Genomic DNA, 16,410 nt, shown 5'->3' on the forward strand with positions numbered 1-16,410 from the left:
AACACACCAAGACAACAACTATAAAAATAAGGAAAAAAAAGAAACTAAACAAAAAGAAAAAAAAATGTAACTAAACAAAAAAATCTAAATAAACCAAAACAAGACGAACAAAACATTTACAAAACAAGACAAAAACACTGAAACAAAACATTAAGAACAAAACATCAACAGAACCCCACAAAATAAAAAAACACCAACAGAACACCCGTAATAAAAAAACACCAACAGAACACCCCGAAATAAAAAAAACACCAAAACACAAAACAAAACCAAAATTACAAAAAAGACAAAAACACTGAAACAAAACACGAACAGAACAGCCCCCCCCCAAAAAAAAACCTCACACGATTACAAAAAAGACAAAAATACTGAAACAAAACATTAAAAACAAAACACCAAAAGAACCCCCCCAAAAAAACACAAACACCAAAACAAAAAAAAACACTTACAAATCAAAACAAAAACCAAAAACAAGACAAAAACACTAAAACGAAACATTAAACAAAACACCACAAGACACCCGTCGCCCAAAAACAAACAAAAACAAGACAAAAACACCAAAACGAAACTTTAAACTAAACACCATGAGACACACCTCGCCCACAAACAAACAAAAACAAAAAACAAGGAAAAAACGACAAAAACATTAAAACAAAACATTAAACAAAACAACATGAGACACACCTCACCCAAAAACAAACAAAAACCAAAAAAGACAAAAACACTAAAACGAAACATTAAACAAAACACCATGAGACACACCTCGCCCAAAAACAAACAAAAACACCAAAGCAAAACATTTACAAAACAAACCCCGAAGCACAAACAAAACAAAATACCAAAAGAACACCCCATCCCCGAAAAACAAACACCAAAACAAAAACATTTAACATACATTTACTACTGTTAGATTGTTTTTAATCTAATGTTTGTGACTAACTTTTAAAGGTGCCCTAGAGTGATTTGAAACAATATGTTAAATTGTTCTCTGATATCTACATAGAGGGTATGTGGCTTATTTAAGGGCAAAAATTCCCCAGATACAGTTTTACAGGTCCATTTACAACCCTATATATTGTTCCTAGGATGTGATGCTCTGTTTGGAAGAGTCATGAATATTAATGTTGAGCTCTGCTCTGATTGGCTTATTTCAGCAGCTCACACAAGTTCAGCTGTTCAGTAAAGTGGCTCATGAGTCCTGACAGAACACAGACCGACTGAATGACACTAAGTAGAACATCTCAAATGGAGATTGCTGAAATGCAGCTTACTTGTTTATTGGTGTTTTCAGATCATCTGCGCGCGAGAAAGAGGTTGCGTGTTTGAGGTTGCCAGATATCAGTAATTTAAATCCACCAAACAGAGCTTTTCTGTGAAAAGAACACGTATACTATCCAGTGTTTTACCTAAACATGTCCAATCTGGCAACCATATGCACGCAAGCTCTCTCTCTCTCGAGCGCGGATGATCTGAAAACACCAATAAACAAGTAAGCTGCATTTCAGCAATCTCCATTTGAGATGTTCTACTTAAAGTGTCATTCAGTCTAATTTTAGACTTGTGTTTTTTTGTCAATGATATTGCCTGTTTATATAACGTTAGCCATAATGTAAGCTACGCAGTGACTGAGATGTACTCTGAAAGCATGCAAAAACACCATAGGCCTACTTCAGTTCTCAAAAATATAAATATATAACTCGGTTTAACTTATATGGTGGAAAAGGTGACATTTGCTAGAAGGATCGAGTGAAGGATCTGTAAGCAATGTATCTACGGTTGTATTTTGTAATACAAAATAATATATTACCCTTTGTCATTAGACATAGACACCACTCACTTTTTAGTTTTGTATGGTACTTGGAGTTTCCAATTGTAACTGTACTCTTGCATTATCTAGACAATGCTGTCTCTCTAAGAAACTTTTAATTTAATCAGAAATTTTTTAAAAAGCTAGTCAATAAGTGGATAAATCACTATTTACTGCTTGCAGGAATATAGTGTCCCCTTTCTTCAGTTTAAGACACTGAGCGAAGCTTGCTTGTAATGGGCCGAACAAATGAATGATTTTGAAATAAATTGTTGTGGTATCCGATTATAATAAACCTCAACCATGACTGTTGACATATGGAAAGCCCAGACGTCCCCTGCACCATAGATATGTATATCTATGCCCTGCACAGCCTGAACATGATGTGTGTGATGAGAGCCGTTTTTGCTATCCTCAAGTGTCTTGTTTACCTACAGTCCCAGTTACCGTCAGTTCCGCCTGACAATGAACATGTTTGGACAGATGCAAATGTTGGGGGCGTGCATATAAATGATCCCCAATGGTTGCGTCACGGTTGGCGTTATGTTGAGAAGCACTTATTTTTCCGTGGTGTTTTTGATTCACGAGATTTACATATGAAGGACGAGACAATGGTGTTTGAGACTCACAGTATGTGATTTCCATGTACTGAACTCTTATTATTTCACCATGGCAAGGTTAATTCAATTTTTCATTCTAGGGCACCTTTAACTAGAATAAAATGTTACGTTTAAGAATATAATATTTTAGTTTTGTCACAATAGTCTGGATTTTATACCGAAGTGATTGGAATTGATCAACAGCTTCACTTGGACAGTTTGGAGGGACAAGATGGAAGCTGTGCACTGAAGGACAGAGATTGATATACAGGCCCTGGATTAAAGTGTGATAAAGGGGGTCAGGTGATGTAACCTGAGCTTGACGGTGGTCCGAGGCCATCACAGATGATGGTACATATGTCCTACTCTCTCAATGCGTCATTCTGCCTCTAAGCCCCAATCTGCAGGACACACTGGAGAAATCATGCCTGAAATGAGTCTCTGATGCGGGGGGGCAACAGGGGACAGACGCCCCAGCGGATCCACTGCATATCATTTATAAAGTGTGTGTGTTTGTCCTATCTACTCCTCTGCTACCCTTCATGTGCCAATAAAGCGTTACGGTGGACAGATGGTCATCTTGTCATCTTTTATTTTTCTTAGCGGAGAGCGGAACATGCTGTGTATCCCTGATGAGTGTGCTCTCATCAACTCTGCCTTTCTGTGGACAGCCAGCTGTATCAGAGGGGGCGGCAGTTATAGGGGCTGGGCGGACGCTGAACTTGAGAACCACTAACAATGCAGAGGAAGATACAGAAATAAATAGAGGAAGGAGGGGAGAAGATGGGTAGATGAAGAGGGCACAGGAAGTGGGTGCTGTATGTTGAGTAGGCTATCACTGTCAGGAAGGTCATAAATAATTTATCAGGAGATCAAGTCCTGTTTGAACTCGACGGGCTGCGCTGTGCTTACAGAGTGTGAACTAGAGAACAAATCAAAAAGGCCATTTATACAGATGTGCTCTCTAAATCATACTGCTGAGGAATGAAATATTTAATTCATTAAATAAAAAAGAAAACACTTGTCTATACTTACGAGATTAGAGTAGATGGGCAGGTCCTTGTAAGGGTTAATGAGGAGAAGAATGTGTCCAATGTAGGTCTGAAAATACAGAGAATTTGAGTTAACATTTAAACAGTTTTGCGCACGAATAATCACAAGAACTGGCTGAAATGAGTGGTTTCAATTTGATTAGTTGGTGCTACACAACTTCTGCGAGTCGGGGAACACCACTTTCCTTTGAAATGTTGCCAGGTTTGCAGAGTTAATAATATTGGAGCTTTAGAGGAAGATTGGAAGATTAACATCATACAATCTTTGAAAGTTTTTTTTGTCTGAGGATTTTAGCTAGTAATATACAGTTGTGATGTGATGTGTAAATCAATCTGCATTGTTTTTTCTTTTGAACTTTTGTAATAAACAAAAATCTTACCTTCCATTGAAGTAAACTAATTAAAAACGGGGGGGGGGGGGGGGGGGGCTGGGGGGTACTCGCAGTCCACTTACAGTGTTGTTACCCAAGAACTTACTGTAATATAAGGTAACTACATGGGTTAAAGTTATGTTTAGGGATAGGTTCAGGCCAGGGCTAGTACCCAGTCATAACCTAAGCATGTACATGTGGAATAGGGCTGTAAAATAAAGGGCTACCGAAAATCTCAAAAATCTTAAACCTGAAGAAGGACCAACATTTGAAGGATCTTAAGAAATTATTGATGAAGGAATGGTCTCTGATCTCTTGTCAGGTGTTCTCCAAACTCACCAGGCATTATAAGAGAAAGCTCGGAGAGCTGTTATCCTTACAAAAGGAGGTTGCAAAAAGTATTAAGTAAAAGAATGCCAATACTATTGACAAATGTGTATTTTAGAAACATGTATTTCATAATGTTTCTTGAGCTGCAAACCAACGTAGAATGATTTCTGAAGGATCTTCACTGCAAAAAAATAAATAAACATTTTCTTACTTAGTATTTTTTGTTTCTAGTCAAAATGTAAAATAATTCTTACAGTAAGAAACATTTACTAGACCAGTAAAAATAGTCTTGTTTTGGGAAAAAAATACCTTAAAAATTAAGAGTTTTCTGCCAATGGGGAAAGCAATATAATCTTGTTTTCTGTTTGAAGTAAGATTATTTTGCTTACCCCATTGGCAGATTATTTAGCTTATTTTAAGCAAAAACTCTCTTAATTTTGAGTTATTTTCCCCCTAAAACAAGACAATTACTTTTGCTTGTCTAGTAGATACTTCTTGTTTTATGAATTTATAGATGTTTGGACTAGAAACAAGACAAAAATACAAAGTAAGAAAAGCTTTGTTTGCAGTGTTGTGACACTGAAGACTGGAGTAATGATGCTGAGAATTCAGCTTTGCCATCATAGTCTAGTCTGCTCTCTAAAGCAACCTGATGGTCAATAACCTTTTAGTCCCCCTTTTTTTTTTTTTTTTTACAAAACATCTATTGAATACTGGCATACTTGCAAACTTGAGCCTCTTTTTAGAGACTAGTGAATATGTCCAACCTATTTACTATGACAAGACTCGGAGATCAGACGGCACCCTTTGGAGATGTGTAGGTATACTAGTCCATGTTAGAGAAGAATGAATCTACATCAAGACGCGAATAAAGTTAATGAGCAACATCAGACAGGACTTCTCATCTGCTGAGGGAAACATGGATCAATTTCCTCTTACAAAGTGCTCGTCTGGCATCTCTCACTCTTTCCAGCTCTCGCTAAATGATCAGTAACCATCACCGTCTCAATCCATCACTGCAGTAATGACAGACATCATTAGACCCCATTACAGTGTAACACAAAAGACCCCATCTCTGCTCTCTCCCTCTATATCAGTAGGGAGACTTTATTATGCCCCATTGTATAGTGTGGGAATAGCAGTGGCCATTAAGCACAGATTTGGCTCCAGTCATGAAGGAGCAGCGTGTAGTCGACTGCCAGACATTATGGACCGCGGGACTGTTTGAATGATCAAATTTGAGGTGGAAGATAAATCTTGAGATGGATTTATTCCTTTAATCACATTCTGATTGATTCATAAGAAAAGAGAACTCTCCTTTAAGACAGAACAACAGTCATGTCACATGAATTGAGGATTTATGTGTGTGACTAAGAATGGATGCTCTAGTGAATTGTTCACACTGAGGATTGCTCTTTTGAAAGAAAAAAAAAAACACAAAAAAATACACGTACTGTAAAGTGCCAACATTGACATATTAACACCTAGTGCTGGGCAATATATGCATCCTTGTGAAAAAGGAGTGCACTTAATTGGTGTCCCTCATATCTTACAAGTAACCAAAATATATATATATTTGCAAATAACATTATATTAATTAAATAAAAATCCACTTAAGTGTACTTAAAGAGAATACACTTTCAAGACTATGGGCCTGATTTTAGCGATCCGGGCATTTTGCTAATTTAACGACGGAAAAGAAACGGTCGGCATGCCATGCGCATGGTCTAAAAGTGTTGTACCTGGCATCTTGAGTCCTGGGTGTGTTTTGGGCGTAACGGGAAATAACCCAATCAGAGTCTCATCTCCCATTCCCTTTAAAAGCCAGTTGTGCTCGCACCATGGCGGACTCACTATTTACGTGGTGGAATTTGTGATCGGACAGACTGAACGTTTCTCCAGAGAGGAATCCTTTTCGAGAAACGTTTTGGGTGTGTGACTGTTTCTTAATTTTAAAATGCACTTTTTAATTTCAAATTAAGTTTTACCTCAAAGTACATTTTAAATGAGCACCCATTTTGATGTTTTAACTAATATATTAGAAGCCGAACATACTAAAAGCCAAATTTTTAAATCATTATAATTTTAAGTGGTGTCATTCAATATTGCATTTAAAGTTATTATATTTTACATTGCCAATTCATCAGCACAAATATGTAATTAGACATTTAAATTAAAAGGTTTTAAAATAGGAATTAAAGTATAGTTTAATGAACAAGACAATAGCAGCCATTATGATGTACTTAAGACCTAAAGTGGATCAAAAAAAGTTCAGCAATTTGCATTTAATATAAATTTAAACTATAATACAATTTAAATGTAATTGCAACTAATGTGCAATTATACATCTGAAAAAATACATTCAGTTCACACTTGTATATAATTTACATAAGGAAAATTTGTTTATTAATATGCTCTTTTTAAAGGTATGTTAAAGAGTACTTTTTTTCACAAAGGTAATCATGTTATTCACTTAGTTTTGACAATATATGTGCATTTTGAGACCAAACATAATAATAATGTGTAGTAATAAACTAACAAAGATTTCTGTGAAAGTTTGGGTGATAATATAAATGAATAGTTCGGACTGAATTCAAACCAAAATATATAAACTTTAAAACAAAAATTAAACAATTTATACAAATTCAAGTTCAAATCAGAACCACGGTAAAAAGACTTATTTTAGTTTTAGTTTAGTTCATTGTTCAAATACTTGCAAAATCAGTCTAATATAGAACAAGTCTGTTATTTAAGCAAATGTCCAAAAAATTCTTGCAAACAGATAAAGAAAATTCAATTTATTACCTTAGCCCCGCCCACACATTTTTTAGGTCGGGCAATTCGGTCTGGCCTCGCTCCATAGAGGAGTAATTATACCCGAACAGAAACTGTTCGGACCAATGAAATCATCAGGGCGGGCTTTAGACGATGACGGACAGATGATAAACAGTAACGTAATCATTCACTCCATCAAAGGGGCTTGGATTATATTTCTTTGAATCCTAAACGGAGAGCTTGTTTGTATCGCATTCGCCATCTCAATTTCTCTCAGAAATGATGATCATGTTGGGTAAGCACTCTGTGTATCATTAAATTATTTTACAACACCGGCAAAGATCGTGTATTCCAGCCTGATTTCAGCGTGCGTGCAGACAGGGTTGCCAAGTTTTTACAACAAAACACGCCAACTACTAGTCCTAATAGCTTCTCTTAATTATTTTTTTATTTTTTAACTGTCGCAAAGTTAGTTCCAAACCAAATTAAGTACTTTCACAACAGTATGTGATTCCAGATGCAGAGATTGAGTTAGTACTATTGTAGGATTATAGTAGCATCAAGACGTGTAGTAAAAGTCAGTGGCCAAGATTTAGCAGCAACAGTCATGGTAGTAATAGTAACAGTAACGACAGCAGCCGTTAACAGAGAGTCAATGTCTTTTCATCTCCCCAGGGCTGGCTCAAGTGTTTGGCCTGAATACAGCGAGACCTAGAGGGCTGCCATCCAAACACCAGTCCCTGGCCGTGCTACAAACAGAGGCCTTGGCCGCTCTCCAAGACCACAAGACAAGAGATCCAGCAACAATGTGTGTGCGAGAGGCACAGTGGACCGGATGGCTTGGGTAAAGACCACAGGCTGTATGATAGAGGCCAGAATCCAGATGTCACCTCCCTAATGTAGTGTTTATTTTTGATTTGAGACTTTGTGATGTAAGATTGGATTGCACTATTCTGACTAAACAAATGCATGCTTCATTGAAACCCAATTATGTTAATATAGTATTTACTTACATATATCTGGTCGTTGGCGAAGCGCTTCTGCATTTCGTAGAGCAGGCTGCTGTCCGTGAGCTCGCTGAGGGATGCGAGGTCATCATTAGGGGCAGGAGGCATCAGTTTCACCTGGAACACAAAGAAATGTGTTTTTTTCACACAAAAAACATTAGTTTGAGAGCGCAATTAATAAGAAAGAAATTAAGAAAATTCTTAAGCTAAATTCTAAGAAGTTTGTAAGAATGTTCCTAAGTGCAATTCTTGAAAAATTCTTATTTTCGTCGTGACTGGCTTGACGGGAGTTAATCACTCAATATCGTGTTTTTAATGTGCCGTGTCTGTAAAATCTGTATTTTATAAGGACCTAGTCGTTTATCAAGAACTCTGCTCGGTTACCAAAGATCGGCTGTTAGATCTACACGAGATGAATCACATCTCAGAGACATCCGAGCCCGCAGCAGACGTCAGAAGAACTGGCCCAGGAAAGGCTGCTCTCGGCGGGTTAACGAGCGCTGAACGCCTGCTGATCGCCTGGATCTCACAAATTGTCAAATTGTCAAATAGGTTCACTCTTTTTATAAATAAACCACAGATTTTATCTTTAAACAAGTACATTCTCGCCTGAAAAAGTCTTAAAACTACTATTTGTGACGCATTTACACAAGTTTTTTTAAATTATGCGGAGTTTCTCATCCGCTATTGTCTTGCTGGTTGGTGCGCGCTGGTTGCTGGTTTTATACTCATCCATATGATACTATTAGTTATAAATATTATATTTAGCTAGGCTACTGTTATGTTGTAATGCTTAATATTTGAAACAAGCCAATAAACTCGTTACACATCTTACATTTGGTATTTAAGATAGGTTGGAGGTTATTCTAACTTTAAGAAGTTATTTACAATGATTTTTAAGAACATTCTTTTCGTGAATAGGAATACTTCCTAAATGTTATCTTAAGAACAATCATAAGAAAAAAGAGAAGAACATTTTTAAGAAATGTTTTTGGGACTACAAAATTTTCTTATATTTTTAGTTAGAAATTAAGAAGAAATTGGCAGTTAAGAAGAATTTTGTTCTTAAGAATGTTTTGTTAATCTGGCCCCTGGCCCTTTAAAAGCCCCTGGTTTTATTGTGCTTGACTCATCAAGGCACAATATTACATAACAAAAATTGTTGTTTTCATAATCATTCATCAACATGTTTTTTTTTTCTTTCTTTGAATTTTTTGTTTTGTTTTATGTTGACATTACCAAAATTATATTAAATGTATAATCCCATAACTCCATGCTATCATTCAATAAAATCCGTATACTATCGAGTTCGGGTCAACATTATTTCCTGCTAAAATATTCTATTTTTCACTCAAAAATTTCACATTGCCAGTTGCTACAAAGTCACACTACCAATCAATGCAATTGTTAGTATGATTTTGAAAAAAGCCTCTTAAATACAGTAAAAATATTGTATGTACATTTTTTTATTTTATTTTGTATAATAACTATTTTCTATTTTAATATATTACATGTTTGATGTATTTCTCTGGTGGCAAAGCTGAATTTTCAGCATAATTACTCTAGTCTTCAGTGTCACATGATCCATCAGAAATCATTACAATACAAATAATTTAAAAAGATATTTTGGAAACCAGGGTTTTATGTAATTATAAACGTTTGCATTGTTACCTTTGAACAATTTAATGCATCATTGCTGAATAAAATATATATATTTTAAAAACTAATTAAAAAAAAAGATCAGCCATTTTAATGACTGTAAATTCATCATGTCATGTTGTCTAATCAAGAAAACGGTAAAGGAAGTGGTAAAAAGACTTTCTGCTTTCTAATACACACACACACACACACACACACACACACACACACACACACATACACTCCAATATAAACTCGCAGAGCACTGCGTGTCCGTGAGTAATGAAACTGCTTTTCTCAGTTCTATCAGAGGTCAAGGGTCATCCTCAGGGTGTGTAGGGTCAGAGTGTGCAGTGGGATAGATTATGAAGGCTCTCTACATCCAAATTATGACTGATTCTACTTGCTGCTTACCAATAGCAAGGCAGGACTTTCAAAATGCATTAATCCATAGCCTGCTGTGGTGAGACTTAGAGGATCTAAGTGTATTAGATGTTACTAATTTCTCTTTTTTACCCTTTAGAAACAAGAAAAAAACTCTGAATGTGCAAGACCAGTACAGAATACAATTGCACTGTCTAAGTGGATGCATGGGATTGATTGAGTTTTATACAGTAAAATATAGTGTACATTTAAGCTATCTATAAAAACAAGCCTTCCAGGGCAGAAACAAACCTAAAATCCTAGCGATGATGCCTTAAATGTCATTCTGTACATGTAGGTGACTCACTGTGTTTTGGAATAGAGCTTGTGTGATCTATAATAATCGGAATATGTTTCAAATGAGTGTTCCTAATATAAACCTTATATTTTTTTTCTTCTTTTTTTACACATTATTGAGTGTACAATTTGCCCAAGTCAGTTCTCATTTCTCCTCTGACCTGCTCCAGTTTTCCTGCAGAGCTGGGATATGGTCCATCCAGCCCGTTATCAAGTGAAGGCTGCTGTGTCAGTCCCCCTCCTGAGTCCCTGAACATGGCCTCCTTCTCCAACAAACTGTCCCTCCTAGAGATGGGCAGAGCCATAGTAGCCCTGAAGGAAGGGAGAGAAAAAAAATGTTGGCGCAGCAGCTGCATTTGAAGTGGCATTTTGTCTTTACACAGACAGGTTTAATGCAGCTCAGAGGTACCATGCCATGAATTTACACTGTAAATGAAAACATATGACATAAATGTTTAAAATATTAAATTTTGAAATATTAAATTAAAATAAAAAAAGCTTACAACTTTTAAATAGGATTCTAATATCATCGGTAGCTGGTCTTAATGAGTGAGTCATTGAATCATTCAACCAATTCATTTCAAATGGTTGCTTTATTTAGGTACGAAGCACGTGACTGACATTATAAGTAATTTTACACAGATCAGGCAAACCATTATGACCTAATATTGTGCTGGTCCTCCTTTTGATGCCAAAACAGCCCTGACCCATCGAGGCATGGACTCCACTAAACCAAGGAGCGCTGTGGTATCTGGCACCAAGATGTTAGCAACATATCATTTAAGTCCTGTAACTTGTGAGGTGGGGCCTCCATGGATCAAACTACTTTGTTCAGCACGTCCCACAGATGCTCGACTGGATTGAAATCTGGTGAATTTGGAGGCCAAGTCAACACCTCAAACTCGTTGTTGTGCTCCTCAAACCACTCCTGAACCATTCTCACATTATCCTGCTGAAAGAGGCCACAGACACCAGGAAATACTGTTTCCTTCAAAGGCTGTACAGCCACATGGATGGCAGCACCCAAGGTTTCCTAGCAGAACATTGCCCAAAGCATCACACTGCCTCCCATAGTGCATCCTGGTGCCATGTGTTCCACAGGTATGCGACACACACACACACGGTGATGCATGTGATGTAAAAGAAAACATGATTCATCACACCAAGACCCCACGGGCCAGCCATTGCTCACCCCATGCATCAACACTCATGACCCAGTCACCAATTCACCACTGTTCCTTCCACTTGTGATATTGACCACTGCAGACCGGGAAAACCCCACAAGAGCTGCAGTTTTGCAGTTTTTCACTTCACCTATCAGTAGTCATAATGTTTTGCCTGACTGGTGTACAAGTCATTCACTCAACTTATTTGTTCAAAAACTCATTTAGCAACAAAACACTACTGTGTTGTTCAGAAATGCAATCGTATTTTTTGTTCCTTTTCATTTTGTGGCTAGTTTTGATTGCAAAACTAAGCAGTATTGTCTCTAAAATATAAGTCATTTCCTAGTAGCGTCTTGTTTATTGAACTTTTGTATAAAATCAATCACATTTGCAGTTGTACTAATATTTGGGGGGTTGTAATTGCAGAACAAACCCCGATAGGGTGATCTTGCATCAGCCTGAAGGGGTTTATTTTGCAATAACAACAGGCTGGATGTACATTATCCCGTTTATTACACGGCTACTGCTACTTGCCACATAAATAAATAATTAGACATGAAATATTATTCTGAGTCCAAATATTTGATTAGCTCTTTAAAAGTATTTGCTAGAAAGCGGCAAGTTCAAACTAGACAGACATCGGGGTATAACATACCGCTGGATGGCGCGATTGACCAATCAGAATCAAGCATTCCACAGCGATGTGTAATAATATTGCCAAACTAAAGACATGCTATAAATATAAAACACATGTAATTGCTAATCATTTCTTAATGTCATCTGAATTCTCTAAAATCTCTAAAAAGTCCATGGATTTGGCTAAACGTTCACTGAATCAAGAATAAAGTCTGTAACTACAGTACATACAGTTTTTTTACAGGCAGGTTGTTGTCCTGGTTGGCCTCTGTGCAGTGCTCTTCTGATTGTGGAGGCGAGGCCGAGGGGTCTGTCTGTCTTTGTACCCAGAATTCCTCTGCTCTCATCAACATATCTGCTATCTGCTCAGTCGCCGCTATGTCTGTAAAAGACAAAGTCGCAGTGGGTCAGTGTATAAATCATCTTACTGGAAGTCAAAAGTAACAGTTCAGATGTAATAGAAGGTTAAAATGAAACAAAAAAGCTGATGCAAACCAAATAGAGATGAAGTTGATTTCAAAGAGACTTATTTAATTGTATTTTTACTTTTAAGTGAACATCTTTCAATATATAAAAGTAGGTAATATCGGTCTGGAAAGGCAACATTATATAAAAATCAATTTTAGGTGAATTGTTCCTTTTGAAAGAGAAGGCAGTTTCATCTTTACAAAATCTGACAGTCATTAGCGACTATAAAGACGGCATTTACAATGTCATTTTGAGCCATGATTTTCCCTGGGGTCCAATCAATGTTCTCCCTCATTCCCTCTGTATCTCTAACCCCCTGCTGTCTCTCACATGGATGTGGCCGTTCTGTGATGGGCATTGAGCCCTGCTGCAGATTGATCCATCTGAGCTCTGATTGGGGGGGTGGGAGGCGGATAATCCTTCCCCCCTGAAAGGATCCCTAAGAGAGAATGAGGGACCAGCCTTTTGTCTTTCTCAATGAAAGACACCAAAAAGAATGATCCTCCAATCACACACATTCTCTCAGAAAGTCAGATATACTGTATACACTGCTCTCTAAAAAGAATGTAAGTGAAAAGAAAGGATTCACTTCGGCTCTGCGTTTCATCCCAGACATCCTAGAGTTAAGCCGGAGTCTTAGAATGAGCTATTGATTAGAGTCTGAGACGTGGAGCACTGGGGGAAGACTAAAGAGACTGATCTAACTCGAACACCTTGCCAGGTTTAGTATGAGGCGCACGAGTCTCTCTTCTGCAAGCCAAGTAGCACACGGAATGACTGAGATCTTTTTCATCTTTTCCATTCATATTTTCATAATCAATACATTTGAGTTGTTTTCAAATAAATAAATAAATAAATGAATTCAAATTCATTCTTAACATCCTCAAGATACTTGAAGCAAAATTGCATGAGACACTAAGACCTTTCAGGGAAGTGAAGTTAATGTTTATATAAAGTTAAAAAATAAAGTTTATTTTTCTTATCCAATTGGCAAAATACTTTAACAACTTTTGAGGTTTCTCAAAAAAAAAAAAAAAAAAAAAAAGGTCATTCAAAAATATTCCAAAAGTATCCAAATTACTATATCTCAGATATCAAACACAAATAAAGATATGTTTAAGACATATTTAAGACTTTTTTTTCTTTTTTTATTAAATCTAAGCGATTTCTGTCCCTCCGTTGACGCAACACCACACAACACCCACTTTGAAGCTATTAGTTACAATTGTTTGAAAAAACGCTTTATATGATGAAAAGATTGATTTTACGCTTTTATTCACATATAAACATTGATCAAATCACACATCAGTTATGATAAATGGAAGCTCAAACATGTTCTCATGACATGAGAGAACCACTAAAGGTTCATTCTCGTGTGTTGCGCATCACATTTGAGCTTCAGCAGGAACCACTAAAGGTTCATTCTCATGTTACGCATCAGGCTTGTGCAAAATTCAGAATTTCAGAATTGACCTCCATTCAATTCATGAATTGGAATTTGAATTGACTCCGCTCCACAGGAAGTTGAATATGAATTTGAATGACAAGAAATGGAATTAAATTCATGACAATTCAAAGAAATTCCACAGTCACACAACTGAAAGAATGTGTTTAATCTCACACACATTCAGTGTTAGGAAGGTTACTTTGGAAATGTATTTGCTTACTGTTATAAGTTACCCATTATAAATGTGGTTTGGATGACTTTATCAATGCAAAGCAATTTCCTATTAATATGGTTAGTAACTAATGTAATGACACATTTTACCTCAGTAATACAACAATTATATTCCTTTTGTAATTTAATAACACAATTCCATTACACGCATCTACACTGTAAAATTATTTCACAGTATCTACTTTTAAAAAAATATGGTAATAATATTACACATAATATTTAAGTCGATTTTATAATGAATTAAATATTATTAGTGGAATGTGTTTTTAATTTAAGTTGACTTTGAAAAAAATATATGAGTAAATGTAAACGACCTGTTTATATTTGACTTTCAGTTATGTTATTTAATTAACAGTCTGTTTGATGCTGGCACAAAGAAACAAACTTGTTATTGCACTAGCATTAGCATAAGCTCTACTCTTCTGCACAATGGTAACGGTCAAAACTTCAGAAGTTTTTTCAAATGTCAAACATAAATGAACATTATTAATACATTAACAGATGTTTCCCTTCACTCAAAAACACATTAAACAACACTTCATTTCAATATTCATCTCCATTTCCAGCCATATGCAAAGCATGCTGGGAACTAACAATGGTGTCTCGAAATAAAACTGCAAACTTGAGCTAATTCTCTTAAATTAAACAAGTAATCTTATTTTCCTTCATTTTATCAGCTTAGTTCCTAAATTAACGCCTCAAAATGCTTACATTTCCTTAAAGGGGGGGTGAAACACTCAGTTTCAGTCAGTGTCATGTCAATCTTGAGTACCTACAGAGTAGCATTGCATCCTGCATATCTCCGAAAAGTCTTTATTTTTTTTATAATTATATAAGAAAGATGCGCTGTTCCGAGTCTTTCCGAAAAAAGCCGAGCGGGTGGGGGCGTATCGTGTGAGCGGAGCTAAATAATGACGTGTGCAGCAGCGCGCTGTGTGTTGAGTCGAGTGCGTCGTAAAGCTGTCTCATCCCTAACAGCGGGAAAAAAACTTTATTCAAAATAAAAATATGGCTTTTAATCAGATACAGCCATACATCTATGATCCGGAATCAGACCCAGAGGCTGCAGTTGAACAGGAGCAGCAGCAAAAACGACTAGAGCAGGACATCTCTGTGTGGTACAAGTTATACACTAGCTATATAATATGCTTAGCGGCTTGTGTTATTTACATATTTATACTTGAATTATATCGTCGTATTTTTGTCTTTGAAGGTGTACATGTGGGAAGTGCAGTTGTGCACGTGTGTTTGTGTGTTTACGCGTGGTTTGTGTAGACAGTAAGCGGACTGGTTTTGCACGGCAGGTTAAGTTAGTGTTTACATAGAAAGACACGGAATAGTAGCGCATTTGAATGAAGAAGCACGCTTATTTAGTTCAACATATTTCCCCACTCTTTGTGTATTGTTGTTTGGAGTGCTTTTACAATACACAAACATAAAGTTACACATATAGTGGCCAGCTAAACAAATGTACACGCACTACACACCGCATGCTCCATTGATCAATTAACTATACGTGATCATGTTTGGGCTACTTGATAGGCATAGGCAAAAACACAGACATTTGAAGCAGTCTCACTCACCGCCTGCGGTACTAACGTTGGGACTGCTCCATTCTTCAGTATTAGGCGATCGGGAAAATCCTGTGTCGAGCTGGGCCTTGTTTATGAAACAGTCGGCACCGAAATGCAGCGAACAGATATAAACATTTGCGCAACTCAGTTGCTGATCCGGAAAAGCAAATTACATCCACTGTTGCCTTAACGCGGGGTTTTTGGGGATTCTGTGCAGCATCCTACAAGCCAGCGCTTTGATGGGCGTAGCCTGTTACTTTCGCTCTCTCCCTCGCTCTCTCTCACGCGCTTCCGGTAGAATTGTCCGTAAGGCCCATACAAGGAAATTCCGCCCCCATTAACGTCAAAGGGGACGCATGATCTCAAAAAAATTGCCGAAACTTATGACTAACCGGAAGTATTATTTTTGACAAAGAAATACTCCCATCAAACGTCCACCTTAACTTTTGAAACTTTGTCTATGTTTAGTATGGGATTCCAAGTCTTTAACAGTGTAAAAAGATCAGTATGCATGAAACAGCATTTCACCCCCCCTTAGGAAAGAAAAATAGGAAAGTGTATCTCTTGGTTTTATTTCTATACAACACTG

The 16,410-nt window shown here is 36.9% G+C and overlaps 1 protein-coding gene across 5 annotated transcripts in view; it reads right to left on the bottom strand.

Moving 5' to 3' along the window:
* The window catches only part of myo16 (myosin XVI), a 278,734-nt gene that overhangs the window by 126,174 nt on the left and 136,150 nt on the right, over nt 1-16,410 (bottom strand). For all 5 annotated transcript variants that reach the window (XM_067443432.1, XM_067443430.1, XM_067443429.1 and 2 more), the window contains exons 9-12: nt 12,333-12,483; nt 10,461-10,611; nt 7,948-8,058; nt 3,442-3,507 (exon numbers count right to left, since the gene is read on the bottom strand). In XM_067443432.1, coding sequence (XP_067299533.1) covers nt 3,442-3,507; nt 7,948-8,058; nt 10,461-10,611; nt 12,333-12,483 — 479 coding nt within the window. The remainder of the gene's footprint in view (nt 1-3,441; nt 3,508-7,947; nt 8,059-10,460; nt 10,612-12,332; nt 12,484-16,410) is intronic.

This window comes from Pseudorasbora parva, chromosome 5 (assembly GCF_024679245.1).
Source record: "Pseudorasbora parva isolate DD20220531a chromosome 5, ASM2467924v1, whole genome shotgun sequence".
Lineage (NCBI taxonomy): Eukaryota > Metazoa > Chordata > Actinopteri > Cypriniformes > Gobionidae > Pseudorasbora > Pseudorasbora parva.